General features: G+C 40.5%; 1 protein-coding gene across 1 annotated transcript in view; it reads left to right on the top strand.

Annotated features, from left to right (window-relative positions):
* Window positions 1-24,470, top strand: part of Spag17 (sperm associated antigen 17) — a 203,324-nt gene that overhangs the window by 111,072 nt on the left and 67,782 nt on the right. The window contains exons 16-20 of the mRNA XM_060392982.1: window positions 1,487-1,548; window positions 2,170-2,283; window positions 5,460-5,614; window positions 19,598-19,770; window positions 21,786-21,895. Of these exons, the coding sequence (XP_060248965.1) occupies window positions 1,487-1,548; window positions 2,170-2,283; window positions 5,460-5,614; window positions 19,598-19,770; window positions 21,786-21,895 (614 nt within the window). The remainder of the gene's footprint in view (window positions 1-1,486; window positions 1,549-2,169; window positions 2,284-5,459; window positions 5,615-19,597; window positions 19,771-21,785; window positions 21,896-24,470) is intronic.

Here is a 24,470-nt window from a genome sequence, read left to right as displayed (position 1 = left end):
CTGGAACTTTCCCACTCCAGAACCCTATGTTCAGGTCTCAGCTACAAAATGAAAATATGAGTCTTATGCTCACACTCAGATTAGCCTTTCGTATAGATTTCCCCCACATTTCTATTTTCTATAGGACCCTGCCATCACGCCTACTTTCCATATGTGATATGGATTCATCCGATTAAATCAAAAGAAAAAATAGCACTGACTCCCCACCGGTGCCTGGTGCATAGGGTGCCTGAGCGCACATTCCTGTTCTCCAGCTAGCGAGATTTGAGGCAGAGAGGCAGACCACGAACAAACAGGATTCTACCCCGATCAATGCTCCATGCTCAATGAAGCATGGTAAGAGAGCAAAGGTTGTCGGGAAAGTGACCAGAGTATGAACTAGGTGAATGTCTTAGAGTGAAGCATGGCAGACAGTGAGAAAGCCAAGTGTAGTAGTGCCCACACACAGCAAGCTGGCCAGTCAGTCTGCAATGGGAAGAACAAGGAGGCAGTGGGAGGAGCATGTCAGAAAGGTGAGACTGTAGTGTTTTATACACAGCTTTGTTGCATGTTATTTGCAATCATTCCCAAGCTGATAAGAAGTTGGCTCAGCTACTGAGCAACACCAAAGTATGTTCCTATAACTCTTACCTTCTCAAGCACACTCCATTTGTTTCATCAAATGTAAGGGAAATTACAGTAGGTACTTTGTCAACAATCTCTGTTGGGTCTCATTTATCCCTGTGCACCTCATGATATGATAATCACTAGCATAGATCTGTTCCTTTCTCATCCATTTAGACAGATGCTGATTTCTAGTTGGGAACGATATCACGTTTGTTCATAGGAGAGCTAACAGGCCTCACTCATGTTGGTCCATGGCTTGGTACATTGGCGTCCAAGGGCCCACTCACCCATTTAACTACTGTCCGTTAAAGCCCACCTGTCAGTGTACACACTCTCATTAACTAATAAGTTAATGATGAGTGAACAGAAGATCTCAACAGAACAGTAGGATGCTGTCATTCGGACAGGTGAAGTCATTGCTAGTCCTGTCCACACCCCCATGACCCTTTCCCTGGCCTGTCATGTACCATAGACATGGTACATAGAAATCTGCAAAGGCTTTGTGATGGTTATCAGAGTAAGGCAAATGAAAGCAGTGAGCCAATAGTTTAGTTTCACCAGTAAATACTTGCAATTTCTGAAGGCAAAGGTGCATTGCAAGAAGCAAGCCAACAGACAGCCTGAAAGAATCGCTGGTGTGATTTAGTGCACACCAGATAAGAAGCCGGGTTCTTTTCAAAGAGTCTAGAATAAATTCTAGGTAGGCACTGACTGAGAATTATTGACACAAACACCTTTTTGGAGGCATGAAACATACCTCTCAGGAATTACCTTTTCAGCACAGAAACATAGATCATACAGGCAACAAAAAGACAGAGCGCTGACCAAAGACAAGAACAAAGCCCAAACACAACTGGATGTTGGTGTCTTTGATTTACAGAGCAGACCATGGACAATGAGATCAAACAGGAAGCAGCCACAGAGGAAGATTCTTTTGAAAAAGTAAGGAATTATTTTCCTAAAAGTACAGATGACAAGTTAGATGATCTGAGGGAAAAAAAAAAAAAAAAAACCCTGACCAAACAGAGAAATGAGAAAGAGAGAGACACAGAGACAGAGAGAGAGAGAGAAGTTCTTAAAAAGAAAATGTGGATGCTGGGGGAGAGGGGTTATTTAGACCTCCCATTCCAACTCCATCTGGAGTGAAAGGGGTTAAATTTACTCGTAAAACTCCCCAGCTCCCTGCCCCTCCCTAGACAGTGCGGCTTGGCAACCTCACAGACACCTGCTGACCATACAGCTCGTGTAGAACTAACGCTGTCTTGAAGTGAGTTCAGAAAAACCTGCCTGTAATTGCTAACAGGACTCCGAAGAGTATAACCTAACAATAAAAATATTTAGGTTATGTTGCACATTTGAAAAAAAAAAAAAAAGTCAAAGGCGTACTTCTTTCTGGCAGCGACCCTCCTAAAATGTTGCCATATGGATCTATACATATGCAGATTCCCACAATTAAATGGGGCACATGGGGGTGAGTCCACAGAGTCTAACAGGGCTCCGTTTGGACTTGCACAAATTAGAGCTGAAATTGTGTTCTCGTGATTTTTTTTTTTTTTTTTAAAGAAACCCAAGAAGATGATGGTGGAAGCCGACCTAGAAGACATAAAGAAAACACAGCAGCGCAGTTTAACAGACTGGAGCTTTACAGAACATTTTCAGCCCAAAGTCCTCCTTCAGGTATTTATGGACTGTGATTCTCCAGGAGAGGTGCACTCGCAGATAGGTCTAGAGAGGTGGGCTGTAACTGCGAAAGGTTCACTTCCGGGTCACTCTCAGGTCTCGCTCAACCCAGTATTTTCATTGACTTCAGCTGTAAAATGAGTATGTTCCCACATTGAGCCAGGCCCTCCCAGGAAACCCTCAAAATGGCTGGAAATATTTCTCTTTCCATAGAGACTGCCTTCTATTTAGACTACACTGTGTTTGAGGGTGTCTTCTGTTTTGATGAACAGGTCAATAGCTGTGACAGCTGCCTGTTACTGTGCTAAGTGCTGGTGCTGGGCCAAGGCTATTACATATAGCAAGTGTGTCCCTCCAAACAAGCCTATGAAATAGAAACTATTAAACTGTAGAAACCGAGGCACCTTGACCACAAGTCTGTTGCTAAGTGAGAAACAGGATGAAAACAACCAAGAAAGAAAATTGCTCCATCCAAACATGCTTTTAACTGCTATAGAAAAAAAAAAAATAGAAATTCCTGAACACATGCTGTTTTGAGATTTTACAAAACCTGTACTCAGCATGAGTTGTTTTCCTAATTTGAATATCATTTTGGTCAGATTTTACATCCCCATATTTTTAAAGGCAGAAAAATCTACAGAGCCATGTTATGGGGGTGGGGGGAGAATAACAACTTCCCAACCTCATCAACAGTAAAGAAAAATGGTCCTCTGCAGAAAAGAGAGCAATTCAACAGGGAAGAAGACAGCCACATGTCTCTCTGCATGCCACTCTAGGGGCCAAACACACTGGACCTCAAAGACTTGGCATGAAATAATAACATATCTCCTTCATAATTTTTATATTTACTACATTTTGAAATGATAGCATTTTCTGTAGGAAGTGAAACAAAATATAGATTTTTACCTGTCTCCAATTTTTAAAATGTAGCAACTCTAAAATTTAGAATTACAAATGTGGCCCACATTTGTGACTCATGTTTGTGATTTTGACATTTACATAATTTCTGCTTTCTCTCCAATGTCCTTCTCCCTCAGTAGGAGCTACGATCCTCTGTTCTTGAACCCCTTGGATCACCTTCTCTGGGCTGCCACCCTCTTTTCTGCTGCAGGAGGGAACAGACAATAGCCTGGTAGAACTAGACCAACAGGGCACTTGTAAGGTCTAACTATGTCTGTTTTCATTCACCACTATCCTCACCTCCCATTGAATGTCCTTCTAGCTGTCAGACTGCTTGGATTTTTCACTCTGGTCCATTCTCTACAATTCACTACCCCCTTCACTTGACCAGAACAAAGAGTGACCTGTAGCAACCTTAATCCAATTGCCGAAGAAAGTTTTTCCATCGTGTTCGTGTGTGTGTTCCTGAAACAGTGCCTGACACTTCATTCTCTTTCTGTTAATTGTTTTGCTGTGGTGGTAGTTGTCAGTTTGTGGTTCTGGTGATCAGCCCCAGGCTCTTGCTTATGATAGGCCATCCCAGTGTCAACAATTCATGAACTGTGTGAGACCAACGATGACAACATATAAAGGGCAAATGCCAATTAGTAAGAAGAAAAGACAATGTGAACACTCTTCAAAGGCTAAACCAAAAGCCAGTCATGGCTCTGACAGTCTTATGACTGCATTCTGCAACAGTCACAGCAAAGATGGCAGGGCTCCTCTTATCTAAAAGGAGAGGCACCTGTTCACTGTAAACAAACATTTGTTCCTGGGTTTGTGTCTCAGAGGAATTTGCCTTCTAAGAATGGTAGGTGAGAAATGCGTCTTGGGGTATTTTATCTGCCTCAAAATACAGATGTAAACATATAAGCGGCTCTCCATCAAGACACTTGTACTGGGGAATAGACTGTGAAATAAATGTATTATGATCAGTCTATCACCAGTACAGAAATGAAGGCAAAGCTGAAGCGACGCTTTCTTAGCACGCTAGCAGTTCCTTGAGATTATCCGCATGGCAGAGCACACAAAGCAGATATGGTAAATCGGTATTGAGAACACAAACAAAAGCCTGCTGCTGTCCACCGTCTTCTCCTGTGGACAGCTTCCTTATTGTTGACTGACACTGAGAAGAAAGCAGGACAAGCGTCTGTGCCTTGTTGCCCTCTGTGGCCACCATGGCAGTGCAGGCAGAGGCGGAAGGCAAACAGCAGTGGCATCTATCAGAAAGACCACTCACCTCATTTCACTATAACGCGCATTATATATGGAGAGCACAGTGGGGAGAAGAGAAAAACTGTAGCTGGACAATAGCCGGCCTGAACCCTGGCACCAGAACCACGAACCCTGTTCTTGGCAAGTCTGTTATCATACTGGCAGATGAGACCTGATATTTAAAAACAGGAATAGAAAAAAAAAAAGTTAGTTATTACCTTAGTCTACTCAAGCCGCCATAACACAATACTTTAGGCTGGGTAGCTTAAATAATAAAAGTGTATCCTCTCAGAGCTTAAGAAGTAAAAGGGCAAATTCCAGGTGCTTAAGTGTATCGTTTCAGAGCTTAAGAAGTAGAAGAAATTCCGGGTGCTAGTGTGTTTGGCTTCTGATGGAAACTGGGAAGTAGGTCTTCCAGCTTGCACATGGTGCTGACTCGCTGAGTTAGTTACCCATGGCAGAGAGAGGGAGGAGGGACAGAAAGCTCCCCAATGTCTTGGATGATAAGGACACAAATCCTGTCATGGGAACCACACCCTCATAACATCCCCAATGATCTCCAATATCACACTATGGGCTTGGGAGTCCATATGAACTTGAAGCAGGTCAGGCTCAGCCTGCTGTATATATGATGCCCATTTTATGTGCAATATTTAATGATGCTAAAAATGAATTGATATATATATATATATATATGAAAGCAAGGAAACTACTAGATAAACACTAACTGGCATCTACTAACGCTTGTGGAGAACACTTTTTAGAAGTGTCTCTAGCTCCGGGGCCTACTATTTTTTTGTTGTTGTTGTTTTTCTATAAGAGTTATTGAAATGCTCACAAAATGCAATATATTGTATTATTTCATTGTATAGATATTGGGAAAGAATCCACTTAGAAACCTAACGATGGCCAACGATGTGGGGACGAGGGTGGTGAAGTGGTGTCAGGGATGCTGGTCTAGTCGCTGGCTCCTCTGCCAGAGCTAGAACAACTGAGCAATACAATTATTCCACCCTCAGGCTCTCCAGGAGGCTCATCAGCAATACCGATGTGTTGACTCTTACTACCACACGCAGGACAACTCTTTACTTCTGGTTTTTCATAATCCAATGAACCTGCATCGTCTGCATCGAGAACATTGGAATGTTGCTCTTCACTCCAACATCGGATTCAGGTGACTCAGATAATTCTGCTAATTAATCCATGGCTGAAGCAGCCACTTAGGTTTTGCTTCCTCATTCTGGTTTTTCTGAGTCGTTTAACTCAGTGAAAGCATTTATACAGTGACACAGGTGCAAAGGAGCTCCCTAAATTTATGTGTGCCGTGTGCTATGGCTATGCACTGTGCTGTGTGTTGACAATATACCATCAAGAGTGAATGCCGCTCTTTCCCCTTGTGGAATCTAATAGAGACGCTATTAAAATACTTTCTATTCATTTCAACTGTAGTAAAACTGAGTCTGAGGCATTGAAGCAGTTAACTACAAAACACTTTGCTTCCTGATTTTCTTTAACTCCAAGGGGTCTGAAGAAGACTTGAGGGTAGGGCAACTGAAGACTATCAAAACAAGCAGTCAAGTTCCCAGCAAATGGAAGTGTAAGAGTCAGTGATTCTTCTTAATTCTCAGTAGTGTTTTGTTTATTTGTATTGTTTTTCCTTCTCATTTGTTTCCTTAGAACATAGATCTCTTTCCTTACTAATAGCCAGTGCTTCTCATTCTCTCAGTGCTGTTTAGAGCATACTCAATACTATCTGTATGTATAGCAACAGTATAATCCTTAGGAATACAGAAAGACAAATGAAAAAAGACCTGAGGAATACCCAGGGGAGCAGACTGCCATAAACATGTCACTTGAAGGTTACAAGACAATTTAATTAAGGTGTTTAGTAAGTGTATTTGCACTATTAATCTGTATTTCCCTTTGTTCTTTTCTTTTTCTTCAACATAATATTTTTATTGATTATTTGGGAATTTCATATCATGCTACCTGATCATATTCATTTCCCAGTTCTCCCATGTCTGCCCCCAATCCTTGTGATCTAACCTCCCAAAAAGAAGAAAGAGAAAGAAAGAAAGAAAGAAAGAAAGAAAGAAAGAAAGAAAGAAAGAAAGAAAGAAAGAGAAAAAAGAAAGGAAGGAAGGAAGGAAGGAGCGAATGAACAAATGACAATTTGTGCTGTCCATAGCCCCACAGGAACATCGGCAACCTCCCAGTGGTCAGCCCCTAAAGAAATGAGTCCTTCTCCACCTGCACCCTGCCAGAAGTCTTTGATTGTGGAGAGCTACACCTCGGCATCCTTATCACAATTTTAAAGGGGTCTTTTTGATGGCTCTCCTTTTAGGCTGTCACTTGTCAGGGGTGGGAGTCAAGGATTGTCACGGAGGCCTTCTGTGTCCCTCCTTTTCAACTGTGTGTCTGCTGTCATTGATACCGCTGTGAAAGTAGCTTCCTTGCGCTTCACACTCAGTGGGAACATGGATCCTGGGCTTCTAAATGGCTTATGGCAACAGCAATGGACCATTAACATCCACATGGTCTCCATCAGCAGCACATGCCAAGGAATTCTACTCGGTCTCCGGTGGCAACACAGACCGCAGACATCAACATGGATTCAGGTGGCTGCACAGGCCCCTCAGGAGGTCAACATAGCCTCTGGCTGCAGTAGGACCATGAGCCCGAACATGGCCTTATGCAGCAGTACAGCATAGGCGTCCACATGGTCCTCCAGTTCCATCACAGCCTGGGGCAGCAGTGCAAACCGCTGATACAAGCACGGTCTCACCACTGCTAGTTCTAGAACTGACGCAGGATGTTCCAACGAGGGGATTAGGCTTCTCATAATATTTCCTATAAGTCCACACCTGTTTGTCTATATCCCCCATTTTTATTCATTGTTACCCAGATAGAGCCAAGTAATTGTGGTAATGATACTTGCTTTTTTGCCCAATGCTGGAATGCTAGTAAATTTAGGTATGCCCTGGTTACTCGCATGCCTCGCTGGGTGCCTGTGCCCATTGATGCCCCTCACGCTATGACTCTCTTCAGACAGAAAAGGGATCTTGGAATTACAGCCACCACTGTTACTGCCATCTCATTGGCAGCTGTTGGAGCTACCACCGGGGCATTAGCCATGAGTCATACTGGGCAGACTGCTCAGACCCTGAACAATCATTTAGCCAATGTAGCTCATGCCTTAGTTGTACATAAAGGAATTAATGCTCAACTAAAAGGAAGCTTGATGGTGTTCAATCAGAGGATTGACCTCGTGCAGGAGCAAATTGATACCCTATGGCAAATCGCTCAACTTGGCTGTCAATGAAAGTATGCTGGACTTTGAGTCACTAGCATATAACATGAGAATTTTTCCCGTGCTGCAAATCTGTCTAAACAATTGTCGAGCTATATTTTAGGTAATTGGACTGGAGAATTCGATACTACGATGGAGCAGCTGAGAGTGGCCATTGTCACAGTAAATTCTACCAGAGTGGACGCAGGACTAGCCACAGGATTATCATCATGGATTGCTGCAGCCATGAATCATCTGAAGGAATGGGCGGGCATGGGAGCGTTAGCAGGCCTTCTGGTGTTGGTCTCCTTGGTTTGCCTGTGGTATATATTAGAGTCTCACAACAGTGTGATGCAACCATGATCATTCAGGCCTTTACAGCCATTGAAGCAGGACATTCTCCCCAAGCATGGTTGGCTACCATAAAAAGCTAAAATGTTACGCTCAGGATGCGAGGCTAAGCACTGCACTCAGGGTCAGCCGCTTTGGACCCAGAGAAGAGCATGTCTGGTTGCATGCGGGTTGATGCCCCAGGTCCCGCCTCTGAGAAAAAGGTAACCGACGGGTCTGATGCTCTTTGGGTGGATGACACCTAAATGAACATCGGTACAAAGTCCCAATTTATTTCTAATATCAGAGATCAGACCTCTACTCTTGCCTGATGCGTCTAAAACAAAAAGGGGGAACTGTAGAGAGCTGTGGAATGCTATGCCTTAAAGATGGAGCTGGTTTCCGCCTTCCACCTTCCCGATGGTGAGTGCTCTCTGTCATGAACAATTCCACATTTGGCTAAGGCTGAGGATCTGGCTTGCTTCCATGTATGTGGACCTATCTGCATTGCCCACGTGGCACGCCTGGGTTGGCTACCCAGAGGCTATTTAAGCTGTGGGCTGGCTTTCCCCAGGGTCCGAGGATTGTTCAAGGTTCCTGAATAAACTGCATTGAAAAAAAAAAAAAAAGAAAACAAGCACGGTCTCTGGGTGAAGAATGGACCATGGAGGTCTTTTGAGGAGGTCCAAGCCAGGAAAGGAATCATTCTTTATCTTGGACATCTTTCATTGCCAAAAGCCAGGGTGATCCATCATGGGGCTGGACAGCTTTTTCTGGCAGTGAGTCGGCACAAGCTCATGCAGGGTCGCTGCTGCATGCGACCCTGACAATCTTTTTGGCCAACAACATGTTCCTACATCGACTGTAGCCTTCTATCACACCTGTCATAGCTGTCACAGCTGTAGATCCACCTATCCTCACTGTAGACTTACTGCTCTATTCCTTCATCTTTTCCACCTCTCCATCACATATTCGTTCTTCACAGTGGCATGGGAAGGTGCAGAGTGTACACAATATATAATTTATTTTTGTCCAATAGCTTACAGGCAAATGCTTGTTGCAATGAGTCTTTTGTCTGGTTCAAGGCCACTGGCTTCAGCCACACCATTAATACTGGACCATCTCTGAGACTCTTCTTGTGTATCCTACTGCTGCCCAGAGTCATGGAGCTTCTGAAGTTCTTGTTCTGCAGGACTGGCTACTTCATGCATTCCAGAAGCTCATAGATGGAGTAGATGCTGGAGCTGAATGACTCTGTGCCTGGACGGTAGTTGAGTTGGTCAGCCAGGCCTTCTGCCCACCCCCATGGGGCCTTCCAGCCCTCCCTATTCTTTGTTTTTTATTGCCAATATTTATGTTTCATTTCTTTCTTTCCTGGCATCACTTGATTACTGGACCTCCAGCATAACTCAGAAAGCCTTACCTCCACTGCAACTCAGAGGGCATTCCCTCCAGTGTGACTCAGATGGAGTGTTCTTAAATTGCTACAGGGGCTAGAGGAAATATTTTGAGGATTCATTGCATAAGGATTTTTGTAAATATCCCTCATCAGTTTAAAATGTTACTACTTTTCTATGACAATGTAAATACTCACATTTTTCCTTTAATCAGTGCAACTGCTGAATTTTACCAGCAGCTATTCTAATGCTGAAACAGACTATCATTTCTTAAGAGGACTCAGTGGATTGTGACTCTTTGCTTTGCTAATGTACTGTGTAGGATATTCATAGGCTTGAAGTGAACGAGACTCAGCAGTTTTCCCTTCAAATATTCTCATTTGGCTTTTATATACAAGTTATAGAATTCCCATATGCTATCTGAGGGATATTGTCCCTGTTTATTTTCTTGCTTTTTGTTTTTGTTTTTGAAAGAGTTTGTGGATGACTGAGATATATATTTCCTTTGATTGTTGTTAGAACTTGATAATAAAAGAAATCACACCTGGAGAGGTGTTTAAGCACCGGTAGATTTTCTGTTTTATTTTTATTATTTTTTTCAACCAAATGAAAAGTTGTATTTATTTACTTTTTTCTTGAGATAGGTTTTTTTTTTCTTTATTGATTACACAGTATTCACTTTGAATCCCCCCCCGTAGTTCCCTCCCTCCTCCTGTCCCAATCCCTCCCTTCCTCCACCCTCTGCATCCATGCCCCTCCCCACTGATAGGAGAGGACTTCTTTTCCTTCCTTCTGATCCTAGTCAATTAGGTCTCATCAGGAGTGGCTGCATTGTCTTCTTCTGTGGGCTGGTAATGCTGCTTTCCCCTCAGGGGGAGGAATTAAAACTGAGCATGGTGGCTTATACCTGTAATTGCAGCTCTTGAGAAGCTGAGTCAGGAGGATTGCATTGAGTTCCTGGGAAGCCTGGTCTACCTAGCAAGACCTTGTCTCAAAAAGTTAAGAGACAAAATGCATTAATAATAACTATGCTTACAAAAACTCATTAATGATCAAATTCTATAGAAATACATAGTAACATCAGTAACATAAATGTGGAAATGGAGAAGAAAATAGTTTTATAGGTGATCAAAGTAAATGTTTTGCCAACCTAAAATAGATTGTTGCACATGAAGGAAGTTTTGAGTGAGCTTGGTATTAACCAGAAAGCAAAACCTATTTTAAAAAACACACATACACACAAAATGTAAAACAACAGTTGCCAAAATATAACAGTTCAAAAATTCATAGCAACAGAAGTGAGGAAGGAGCTACCAAGAAGAAAGAAGATGCAGAAAATGATAATAGTGAACCCTTGTATATCAACACTAAGTAAAAGGGGATTGGATTACCCGGTCTAGAGGCATGAAGACAATGGATAGGTGATAAAAGATGATCACTGTATGTTGCTACAAAAAAGGTCACTTTATGCTTAAGGTCATACAGAGATTTAATGTGAAGGGACAGAAACATGTACTCCATGAAAATAGTAACTGAAGAAATAAGAGATGTTTATACCCTTAGACTATATACAGATTAAATAAAATCTTTAAGAGATGAAAACCTTCATCACTCTTCCAACCTAATGCTCGAAGTGCCAACCAGAGCAAAGAGGCAAAAAAAGAGAAACAGAAGGCACCCAAATTAAACAGGAAATGTAATTTATTCTGTTCACAAATGACATAATCTTATATATTGAAAACCTTAAAACGCAAACACCTCTTGCTATTAGAGCTACTAAGGGATTTAGAGACATTGTAGGATACAAAACATAAAGAAGTTAGTTCGCTTTTGATAAATTGACAAAGAACATCAGAAAATAATAAAAGAAAGCAAACCCTTTTTAATAACATCAGTAGGTTTCCAAAGTGATTGTACAAGTTTACATTCCCACCAGAAATGGAGGAGGGTTCCCCTTTCTCCACATCTTCTCCAGCATGTATTGTCACTTGAGTTTTTTATCTTGGCCATTCTGATGGGTGTAAGGTGAAATCTCAGGGTCATTTTGATTTCCATCTCCCTGATGACTAAGGATGTTGAGCATTTCTTTAAGTGTTTCTCTGCCATTCGATAGTCCTCTATAGAGAATTCTGTGTAGCTCTGTACCCCATTTTTTAATTGGATTACTTTATTTGTTGCTTTTTAAGTTCTTAAGTTCTTTATATATTCTGGATATCAGCCCTCTGTCAGATAAAGGGTTGGTGAAGATCCTTTCCCAATCTGTAGGCTGTCATTTTGTTCTGATGACAGTGCCCTTTGCTTTACAGAAGCTTTTCTGTTTCCTGAGGTCCCATTGATTGATTGTTGATCTTAGAGCCTGTGCTGTTGGTGTTCTGTTCAGGAAGTTGTCTCCTGTGCAAATTAGTTCAAGGCTCTTCCCCACTTTTTCTTCTAACAGGTTTAGTGTGTCTGGCTTTATGTTGATGTCTTCGATCTACTTGGACTTTAGTTTTGTTCAGGGTGATAAATATGGATCTATTTGCATTTTTCTACATGTAGACATCCAGTTAGACCAGCACTGGATTGCTGAAGATGCTGTCTTTTTTCCATTGTATGGTTTTGGCTTCTTTGTGAAAAATCAATTATCTGTAGGTGTGTGGGTTTATATCTGGGTCTTCTATTCAGTTCCACTGATCCACCATTCTGTTTCTATGCCAATACAGTGCTTTCTCAGACAATTAGGAATAATGATTCCTCAAGATTCAGCTATACCACTTCTGGGCATATATCCAAAAGATGCTCAAGTATACAACCATGTTCGTAGAAGCTTTATTCATAATAGCCAGAACCCGGAAACCCATATGCCCCTCAACTGAGGATTTGATACAGAAATTACGGTACATTTACATAATGGAATACTACTCAGCAATTAAAAACAAGGAAATCATGAAATTTTCAGGCAAAGATCTAGAAAAGATCATCTTGAGTGAGGTGTCCCAGAAACAGAAAGACACACATGGTATATACTCACTTATAAGTGGCTATTAGACATATAATATAGGATAAATACACTAAAATCTGTACACCTAAAGAAGCTAAGCAAGATGGAGGACCCTGGGTAAGATGATCAATGCTCAGTCAGAAAGGCAAATGGGGTGGACATCGGAACAGGGAGAAAACAGGAAACAGGACAGGAGCCTACCACAGAGGGCCTCTTAAAGACCCTACCCAGCAGGGTATTAAAGCAGATGTTGAGGCTCATAGCTAAACTTTGGTCAGAGTTCAAGGAATCTTATGAAATAACGGGGAGATAGAAAGACCTGTAGGAGACAGGAGCTCCACAAGGAAAGCAACAGAACCAAGAAATCTGGTCACAGGGGTCTTTTCAGAGACTGATACTCCAACCAAGGACCATTGATGGAGATAACCTAGAACGCCTGCACAGGTGTAGCTCATGGAAACACAGTCTCCAGTGGGTTCCAGTAGTAAGGGGAACAGGGACTGTCTCTGACATGAACTCAGTGGCTGTCTCTTTGATCACCTCCCCCTGAGTGGGGAGCAGCCTTACCAGGCCACAGAGGAAAACAATGCAGCCAGTCCTGATGAGACCTGAAAGGCTAGGGTTGGATGGAAGAGGGGGAGGAGGACTTCCCTTATTCAGTGGACTTGGAGAGGGGCATGGGAGGAGATGAGGGGGACTGGAATTGGGAGGGGACAAGAGTGCAGTTACAGCTTGGATACAAAGTGAATAAACTGTAATTAATATAAAAAATTAAAATTAAAATTAAAAATGGCATCAGTAGAAATAAAATAAATATAAATAAGGGATGAAATAGCTCTATGCTGAAGACTAAAATGCAGATGAGTGAAAAGATATTCTGTAGTCCTGTGGTAGAAAAATTGTTAAAAATGTCTATACTAACCAAAGTGATTCATACGTTAATTTAGTCCTATCAAAATTATACTTTTGGGAGCTGGAGAGTGGGCAGAGTGGTTAAGAACACATGTTGCTCTTGTAGACGGCTCATATTCATTTCCCAAAACCCAAATTGTGGTTTACAGCCGTTCATAACTCTAGTTCCAGAAGATCCAACACCCTCTTATGACCTCTCTGGGCTCCTGTAGACATGTCATGCATATGCATACACACAGGCACACACATATGCACACAGGCACAGAATTAAGCAAATAAATATAAAATATAATGTCATTTTGTATAAAATATATAAACCAATCCTAAAATTTGTATAGGATGAACACAGGGATTACCTATGTTTTCAGTTATTTTAAGACAAATCCTCTGTTTAGGCTTTCTAATTCTTCATTAAATTTGAGTAATTTACATTTCCTTATGACTAACATACAACAGATTAAGCAGAGTGTGCTCATGAAAATATCCATTTCTTAAAGGGATATAATAATGTCTATCTTTAAAATAATGAATTTGTGTATTTTCTTTTTTTTGTAACTTTTAACAATACAATAAAAATCCCATATTGTCCATCACTACATTAATGGGAAATTAGATTAAGTTAATGGGGGGTTAGTTCTGCCTGCAGTAAGAACTCTCTTTGGTCAGCACTTAGGCTGTAGTACAGGTATCCAAAAAAGTCATCAGAAACAAGAGCGTCTAAGTTTTCCTGACCATCTCAACACTCACATTCTTCTACATCATTTTGTTTTGTGGTTGCATTTTCTTCAGATAATAGTCTGGATGTTTAAATCTTAAGAGCTCTTAAGAGATTTTAATATGCATTAATAGCAATTTTAGGAATATTAAAATAATTTATGTGCTTTTATTTTAGTTGATGTGGTTTCATTCTTACCATTTAATCCTACAAATATGTTTCTGTTTTAGTATTAATCCATTTCCTTTCGGTAGATGGAATTTTCTTAGTTCTTTCTTAGTATGTGCCTTTTATGATATAACCCTATTTGTATTCTTTTAGAAATTATACATGCTCATTTGAATCATGCTTAATTATTTTGTATGACATCTGGAGTTATTACACACTAATGCCATTCCATTAAACTGCTAAAAATGTAAATGTGGTGCTTTCATACCTAACAAGCTGCCTTAGTATTTCATTGCTGTGTTGAAACACCATGACCAAGGCAACTTATGAAAGGAAGCATTTACTGGAAGGGCTTGCTTACAAAAGGCCCCATAGACATGCTCAGTCTCAACACCATTATTTAAAACTCCAAAGTCTTCTCTGATACTTGACAGTCTCTTGACCATAACCCCATGTAAAAGCAAAAGCAACAAGCAAAGCATGTACACCTGACATGCAAGGGCACAGGGAATACATTATTGCTCCCAATAGGAGGAAGGGGAACATAGTGATGAAATACTAGATCAAAGCCAGCACAGCAAACTCCAAATTCTGCACCTCTATATCTGATGTAAACAGCATAGTGCGTGGTTCCTTCCTGCCAGCTTTGCTACCTGAAGCACAAGCTTTCCCTTGTGGTTTAGGCCCAAGAAATCCCTCAGACCTTTCCCTTTCTCAGGCTGCAGTATTAGCTGGATGGAGTCGTGTCTTAAGGTCACCACTCCCTTTATTTCAAGTAGCTTTTCTTTGAATGGTTCATCTCCCCAAGCACAAGACTCGGCCCCAACATTACCTTTCCTAGCACTCTTAAACTGTACATTCTATAGTTCTCTTTGCCCCTTTTGATCCATTTCATTATACATCAGCAGAAGAGCAATCACTAATAACCACATTACACGATCAGTCCTGGGCTGTCTTGAAATCTCCTCTGCCAAAACACTCTTTAATTTAGCCTCAAGAAAATTCTTAGGACAGAGGCAAGGAGCAGTCATATTCTTTGCCAAAATATCGCAAGTATGATCTCTATGTTACCTGCTCATATTCTTCCACTCTAAAATCTCTTGAACTGGGCCATCACAGTCCACATGAGCCTGGCTTCCATGCTGCTACTAGTATGGTCCATTAAGTCCAAGTAAAGCTTTCAACTGACTTCCTAATTCAAAGTTCCAGAGTCTTCCATGTTTTTCCAACAAACAGCATGGTCAAACCTGTCACAGCAATACCTCACCCAGTCTCTGATACTAACTTTTGTCCTAGCGAGTTTTCTATTATTGTGATGAAACACCATGACCAAGGGAATTTATGAGGAAACATTTCATTGGAGTCTTGCGTACTGTTTTAGAGGGTGAGTCTACGATGATCATGGTGGGCAGCAGACATGCATGGCCTTGGAGCAGTAGCTGAGAACTTTTGTTCTTGATCCACAACCAGCAGGCAGAGACTGGGCCTGGCATGGTCTTTTGAAAGCCCTGTGATACACCTTCAGTGACACACCTCTTCCAAAAAGGCCACACCTCCTAATCCTTCTAATGCTCAAACAGTTCCACTCCCCGGTGTCTAAGCATTCAGATAAATGAGACTCTGGGGACCATTCTTAATCAAACACCACACGCTCCTATTTTGAAATAATCTAGAAATGGTGTTTCCACCTATAAGGTGGCAGTTTTTAATCACAATAATTACAGTTCTTTGCATGTATAATTTAAACAATATACTAAATTGTCTTGACCCTTTTATTTGTTTTCAACGCTTGCATCTTTACTTTTTAAAATATAACTGGAATATATTTGGAGGTAATTAATTCACCAAATATCTGTGGATAATAAAGTTCCTACAGCATGGTATACTTATCCTCACTTAAATACTAATTTGCTCTAAGTGCATATTTGGGGTGCAGTGGGGTGCAGGTATACATGCATTTGTATGCATCCCTTAGGCCCCATTTTTTTAGGTACTTTTTTTTTGGGTGGGGGTGATACTGGGCTTTTCACTGGCCTTTGTCTCACTGATATGCACACAGTGTGTGGGGGAAACCCAGTGATTACTTTTCTCTGCATCTCTGGGACTATAAGTACATCTGTGTGCACTGGAATTATAAGTGGCTCGCCTACCTCACCTAACTTCATCGCATGAGTTCTAGCGATCAAACTCATGCCTACACAGCATGCACTTCACTAACTGAGCCATCTCCTCAGCACTCAAGAATTCTACTTCTTAATTTGAAATATTCATTGAAAGGAACTAAGCATAAGAGAGTATCTAACTTATGGATTAAAAGGTTCAGACTATTTGCTAATCTGAAAATAAGTCTTAGATGTCTGAGGGTAGGTGCAGGAAGACTAGTTAGAGGCTATTGCTGAGATCCTAAGAAAAAATAGGAGTAAGTTTTAATAGGACAATAGCAAAAAAAAAAAAAAAAATGGAGAAAAGAGAGTGGATCTTGACGTTACTGTAAATGCAATCTTATTTAAATAGTTTTAATTTACTAACAGATTGGAAGAAGAATATAAGAAAATAACAATCATTTCATGTTTACTTATTCAACTGGCAGTCTAAAATGCCAGCTTTGGTGTGGCAACCTTGGTAGAATGAGGCATTTGCTTGTGGACACAGAGTTAGAGATGCTGGTACCTTATAAATGAAGATGGTAAATACTATAATTTATAATCTACAGGTTTTTACTACACATCTTTAGAAAGAATCAAAGGTCTAGAAGGTGATTCAGCAGGTTAAGGCAGTTACCATCAAGTCTGATGACCTAAGTTTGATTTTCCAGGACCCATGTGATAGAAGAAGAGAAAATATTCTGACCAGTTGTTTCTGATTTCCACATGTGTACCATACTATAAACACACACCCTTCTACACACACACACACACACACACACACACACACACACACGTACACAGAGAGAGAAAAAAAGGAAAAGAACAATAATTAAAATTATGATGCATCCTGTGTAACGCACTGAGATTAGTTGGGCGCCATTTATTGTAGGTTATTAATATTTACTATTGACTTATCTTTTAGCTAAGCAGCAGTTATTCCTAAACCAGCTGTATACTCAAATCACCACACAGAGACTGGAATTTATTTAATTAACCTAGAGCACAATTCTGGGCAACAATTACTCCATCCTAAACCTCCAAGTCCACATAGTTTCCTACCATTCAGATTTCACCCATTATACTTGCTTTTAGTCATATCTTGGGTCTGGTACATCCCTCCACATGGTTCCAAGACCTCCCCTGCGGATTCTCAACTCCTCCCTGACTAGGATGTCCCACCCTATCCTTTCCATTGTTCAGCATTGTGGCTGGTTGTTTAATTGACAATATAGAGAACAAATGGTGGCATATTTACACAAACGAGACAGGTGATACTTAGAATAAGCATCACAATGCAACGTCAGATTGAAACCAAATAGTGGGGTAGAGAAATCAGCATTTGAATGAACAAGGGTAAATTGTATACATTCCATAAGAACATTATACCAACAATCCTGAGTATTCCATTCATCTAGCTTTATTTTTTCAAAGCCTTATTTCATTTCTTAAAAAGCTAATATTTACTGTCAAATCTAAATGTATCAAATTATTTCCTTTCAGAAAGGAAGACTTTAGATATCTATGTAGATTTATTAATATTTCACTTAAAAATACCCTGATCAGTACAAAAGGTTCGAATAGATTTGTAAGCAGCAGCGAATCACTCTTAGTAAGCAGCAACTCTTGGGGGGAACATGAATGTGAGAGCAGTTTAGGGAAATGGATTTACAAGGTAGCTGTTCCCAAGGCAAATTAGTATTATCGCAGTATGTTGGTGGAGGAATGGGGAGGGGGAGGTCCTTAATGAAGTGACTGGGGTAGCTGGTGGCCAATGAAAAGGATTTCTAATGCATTATAAACTTACCCTAAAAGGTTAATAAGTGTTGACAGTGATTGTTTCTTCAACTGTCACTGACTTTACTGGTGTTAATCAAGAGATGACTTAGTAGTTAAAGGCCACACTGCCCTTTTAGATGAGCAGAGTTCTGTTCCCAGCACCCTTGCCAAGAGGTACCCAACAACCTGTAAGTCCAGCTCCAGAGATTTGATGTTCTCATCTGGCTTCAGAGAGTACTCTGCACACACAGAAACACACACATACATGTAAATTAAAAAGTAAACCTTTCCAAAAAGTCTTTAGTCCTGCACTTGAATGGAAAGACTTCATTCACTGTTAGGCCTCACATCTTTAACTGTGAAAAGCAGTGGGTATTTTTCTTTTTTTTAATTCTTTATTAATTACACTTTATTCACTTTGTATCCCCCCTGTGGTTCCCTCCCTTCTCCCATCCCAATCCCTCCTTTCCTCTCCCCTCTGCATGCATGCCCTTCCCCAAGTCCACTGATAGGGGAGGTCTTCTTTTCCTTCCTTCTGATCCTAGTCAATTAGGTCTCATCAGGAGTAGCTGCATTGTCTTCTTCTGTGGTCTGGTAAGGCTGCTCCTGAAAGTTATTAAAAAAGCATGAGGCTGGTCAACCGATATTCTCTGGAAGAGGTTTATTAGGAGGGTATGGAGGGAGGGGGGAGCAGGACGACATGAAGAGAGAGAGAAAAGGGAAGGAGTGCCGAGAGAGAGAGAGAGAGAGAGAGAGAGAGAGAGAGAGAGAGAGAGAGAGAAAGTAAGAGAGGAGAGTAAGAGAGCATAAGAGTAAGAGTGTAAGAGAGAGACCACCTGTCGAGGTTGGCTTTTTAGGGGCAAGGTAACCACACCTTCTAGGTGTGGCCACCTGGCCTGTGACACATGATGACATCATAAGTTGCCGGGTAACCCAGGAGCAGGTTGTGTTCCAAAATACTAACAGCTCCCCCCTCAGACCAATCAGTTCATGTCAGAGGCAGTCCCTGTTCCTATTACTATGGAACCCACTTGGACACTGAACTGCCTTGGGCTCATCTGTGCAGGGGTCTTAGGCTATCTCTATGCATGGTCCTTGGTTGGAGTATCAGTCTCAGGAAAAACCCCTGTGCTCAGATTTTTTGGTTCTGTTGCTCTCAAAGTGGAGTTCCTGTCCTCTCCATATCTTACTGTTTCCCATAAGATTTCCTGCCCTCTTCCCAAAGGTTGGCCATAAGTCTCAGCATCTGCTTTGATAGTCTGCAGGGCATAGCCGGGCATTTTTCAAATACTCAGCAAAGATCTGCACATGACGTCTGTGCCACTTGGGTAACTCAGAATCATTTCATTTTTGAAGAGAACATTCACACTGCCTGTGCCCAGTTTCCTCATGGGCATTTATAAGGACTCTCACTTACCATATTCTCATCTTTGTCTCATCTAGGAATTATTTGGAACTTGTTGCAAACTCTATTCAAGACTGGATCACAGAGGAAGAAGCAAAGTATCAGGAAGCCAAAATGGCCGAGGAGATCAACAAGGCCAAGTTTGATTTGGAACATAAATCTTCCTCTTCCAAATTTTATACCAAAACTGTTACCATCAAAAAATCTAAAAGTAAGTAACCAGTGCATGTATTCATGGAATAATAGGCATTCTCTTAAAAGAAGAGTTGCCCCCAAATGCTGGTGAGTCTTAGCTTGCTCTAATAAATGGAACAGCTGCATTCCAAATGCAATGACATTGTACCTGAGCCAGGCACAGGAGTGTTTGTCACTGTCACATCTCCTGTGATCTCTAAGAACATTTAATCTATTATACAAATCAAATATGATGAGTTAGGGAAATGGCGATGTCCTTACTGATAGACTCCATGGGTTCCATCAAATAAATTTATTGACAGAAAGGGAAGTAAAGTCAGAATTAGTGGGTCTCAACAGGATAACTATAGATTCCAATAGCAAGACTAAAATCAAGAGTCTTCTTCAAACAGCAAATAGCATCCAAAGACCTGGATTCCTGAAGATAGGAATCTAAAGGGAAACAGGAAGAGTTTCCCAAAGGCCCAGATCTGGAGTTGACCAGATCTTGAATAAGTACACATCTTTGATTTTGTTCATCTCTAGGTCTTGACTAATTTCTAGAGCTTTGGACCCATTAGGAAAGAGAAAAGAGGGAAACAAAGAGCAAGGTAACTTTTAAGGAAGAGACTTGATTAATAAAGAAATGAAATATGGAGTTCATCTAGAAAGTATCGCTATTTCACAGTCGGTAGAAAAGAGTTTCTCTTTGCTAATAATATTATTTATAATAGCTAAAGTTAAAAGTAATGTCTCATAGTGAGACCAAGCTATGAACCTTCTAAAAACTCTGCAACCTCTTTTGTTACCAGAGGGGTTTGTATGCAGCCTGACTTTAAAGTAAAACCTAAACACACTTTTTGTAGGATATTAATATTTACTATTGATTTATCTTTTAGTTAAACAGCAACTAAACCAGCTGTACACCCAAATCGCCACACAGAGACTAGGATGTATTAAGTTAACCTAGAGCACAATGTTGGGCAATGATTACGCCATCCTAAACCTCCAAGCCCGCATAGTTTCCTACCATTCAGATTTTACACATTCTACTTGCTTTTAGTCATATCTTAGGTCTGGTTCATCTCTCCTCATGGTTCCAAGTCTTCTCCTGCCATCTCTGCTCCCAACCCTCCCACTCACTTCTTTCTCCTTCCCTCCAGACCAGGACGTCCCACCCTATTCTCTCTATTGCACAGCATTGGCTGGTTGTTTTATTGAAAATACAGGGAACAAATGTTGGCATGTTTACAAGAACTTGGGATGCTCACTCTAAGCATCACAGTGCAATGTTTGGATTGAAACCAGATAATGGGGTAGAGAAATCAGCATTTGAATGAAAAAGTAAAAATTGTATATATTCCACAAGAACATTACACCAACACATACTGATATCCCTTGGTATCCATAGAAATGGTTATATTATCAGTAGCTGAGTTTCCCCCTTTGGGAGCCCAACAAGACTTTACTAAGTGCTTAGAGTAATGAGTGGAACAACACAAGAAATAAAAGAAAGGCTGAGTGTATTCTTACCCACTGGCAGGGAACATGTTGACCACCTTTTTGATAAAATGCCACTGAGAAACCCAAAACCTCAATATCTAGGTGCTGCAGAAAGCCATAAACTGGTTACTCCAGCTTGTAATGTACCTAGCAAGTACTGAACTGAGTCCATTCCTGTCAGAAAAGATGTCAGAATGTTTGGAAGCCACAAATGACAACAGTGACAAGAGAAGGCCTCGCTATGGGAGGGAGCGTTAGGTGAGTTCCTGTGGTCTTGAGGAGCTAAACTAAGAGTAATTAGTTGAAAATTTTAGGGAGAGGGAGTCAAACAACACGTCAACACATTTTGAATGTGTTGTAAGTGGCCATCACCAAAGGCTCAGCACCATGCAGGTGTAGCTCTGGAGATGGCAAGAGAGAAGTTAGAGGTGGATAAACCAGGAGCTGAACCTCAGAGTCTCTGAGGTCCCCTCTAGCCCAGAGACTTGGTCCTTCTGTGATACATTACTCTACAGAGTTGCTAAGAAATTTGATTTCCTCTGCTTATAGGTAACAAAGTGCTCAGCAAAATAGAACAACCAGATCCAGAAAAGGAGAAAGAGAAAGAGAAAGAAAAAGAGAAAGAGAAGATCTCTTTCATATTAGAAGGCTCTCTCAAGGTAATCCAAGGACAAATGTCACAGATCAATCACAAAGCCAAAATTATTTTATGACAGAGAGTTTGTGCTAGTCACAGGACATGATCTTTTAAGCTAAAACCTCCGAGATGACTGAAGCCTCAGTGACAGGATCTGTGAGCCCAGAGCTTTGTCATGGGACAAGCTTCCAGGATAATTTATATCCTTATTATTTTTGATAATCACATCCCAGGACAGTGAGTGGTTGTCTCCTGGTAGTTCGCTCTTTACCTTTGTTGAAAATGTTTGATTTGTGTGTGTGTGTGTGTGTGTGTGTGTGTATTTTTATTTGAACTTTTAATTACAGAAGCGATATGTGCTTTTGTGATCATTTAAGATTACTTTCCTGCACTGTTCCTGGAATAAAAAAATGTCAAATTTGACAGGTTCCAGTTCCTATAAACACACAGGCACATAAGCACACATGCACAAAGGTGTGTTCTGTCTACTTGTATAGGGTCCCATATAGGTTTGCTCTGGTCTGTGCCTCCGTCCTTGTGGTGAGTGGCCCTCCCAGAACATGGACAACCTTCTCCGATGCACAACTTCTCCAAACTGTATAGTTGAGGAGTTTTACGTATTTTTCATCATGTAAGTCTGCACAATTATTAAATCCATCTGCAGCTCCTCTCACAGCATTGAAGCCTTGAATGTTGTAGGAAAGCGGAGGGGGAAGAATCTGAAAGTGCCCAGCCTCTAACCTAGGTTTGATCTTTCTGGCAACCAGCTTCCACCCCATTCTGAAACTATCTAAGAGGTTGCCAAGGGTTGCCTCATTAGAACAAAAGACAGTCCTATCACTCACGAAATTCCAGGGGATTGGAGAGCTCAGTGCCAAGATCCACGGAGGAAGACCAAATATCTGGTTCTTATTATATTATAATATTACAGTTTCTATTAAAGTCACTAGTTACTTATGTGAAAACGGCCTTATTTTGCCCCTATTCATTACACATAGCTTTTTAATTCTACAATTTTTGGTTAAGATTTTTGTTTTCTCATTGGACTCTTGAGACATCAGTCTTTCTCATCTTTGCTGATAGCATAGATGTCAGTTTATCTTTTTTCTTTATCTGCTTTGAAAACATTCTATGATCGCATGGTAATCATTCAGCAGTTGCTCTCTAGAAAAATAAAAGTGTTCCTATATGTACAGAAATAACTTTCCAGTAAGTGTTGTGGATGGTAAATTTAGTGTATAATTTATAAATAATAACAAATCTTACAGTAATCATCATTGCAAAGTCTATTTAGCAAATTAATTCTTCTATATGCTGTCACTGGTTTTTGCTACATTATCATTTCCTTACATAGCCTATGGTTACAATTTACAAGTATATTAATCACTATTAATAGTGATTAATATTTTCATTTTATGTTAATGAGACTAAAGAGAAACAACAAAGCATGTGTCCCACTTATTTGTCAATAACAAGAGTAATTTGATAGAGTGAAGAAAGAATTTGCATGTTGAAATAATATTTTCTCATTTTCACTCTAGTTGTACTGTTACAAGCACTTATGTTGAATCCTTGTTTCTAACATTCTACCCATGGATGTTTTTTAGCACAACTAACCAATAATCATTATCCAAGATGCAACATTTGCTAGTGTCTGTAATGTAAATATTCTAACAATGGCTGATTTCAAGCTGCCAGAGTGGCATTGTAAAAAACTGAGTAAGGAGTAGTGTGGCTCTGTGTACCATTGTATAGTCTGTTTCTGAAACACAGCACAGATAATAATAAAATCTAACACAATAATTATAAATGGGTACATTGTGAGTACTTATTTCCTTTGTTTTGAACATCATACTGAGTTGCATTTATATGACTTTTTGGATGGTGGCTTTGCTTAGGAAATATCTTATAAAACTCATAAAAATGTATCAGTAAACTCTTGAAATCAATATGAGCCAAGTTCAGCACACACCTGTTATTTTCTGCTTAGATGTATTGACCTTTCTGAATGCTAGGATCAATGTCACTCATCAACTCTAGAAATGACTCAGCCAGCATCTGTCCAAATACTGCTTTTTCAAAAGTTGTGCTGTAGTTCCAAGAGGATGGTCAAGCTTACCTTGTCATTTTTATACCTCCTACTTTCTTGCTTATACTTTTGATAGTTCATTCTGTTTATTTAAGCAAGTAGAAACTTTTATGGCTCTTATTTCATCAGCCCCCTCTCTGTAATCTCACAGATACACTTGCAAAGTTTTTGTTCAGATTTTTATTCAAAGTGACTTAGCTCCTCATGTTTTGTAATTTCTGTTGGTAAGCTAATAGCAACTCAGAACTTGTCTTACTTGAGACTATATAGCCACACTGTCTTAATTTCCCCTCCCTCGGCCTCCCAAGTAATAAACTGCAAGTAGGCACCAACATGCTTGTAAACGCATGACTTTTTTTTTTTTAATGTAATTTGTCCATCCATTTTGAAATATCCTGAGCTAGGAATGCTTTTCTGGATAGTCAACTTTTCGGCTGACCAAGTATATTTAGGATATAAATTAAAAATTAAAGGAAACGAGACAGGCCACTGGAGAGGCTGCTGCTGT

The sequence above is a fragment of the Meriones unguiculatus genome, chromosome 10 (genome assembly GCF_030254825.1).
Source record: "Meriones unguiculatus strain TT.TT164.6M chromosome 10, Bangor_MerUng_6.1, whole genome shotgun sequence".
NCBI classification, from domain to species: domain Eukaryota; kingdom Metazoa; phylum Chordata; class Mammalia; order Rodentia; family Muridae; genus Meriones; species Meriones unguiculatus.
This window is presented reverse-complemented; position numbering and strand designations above follow the sequence as displayed.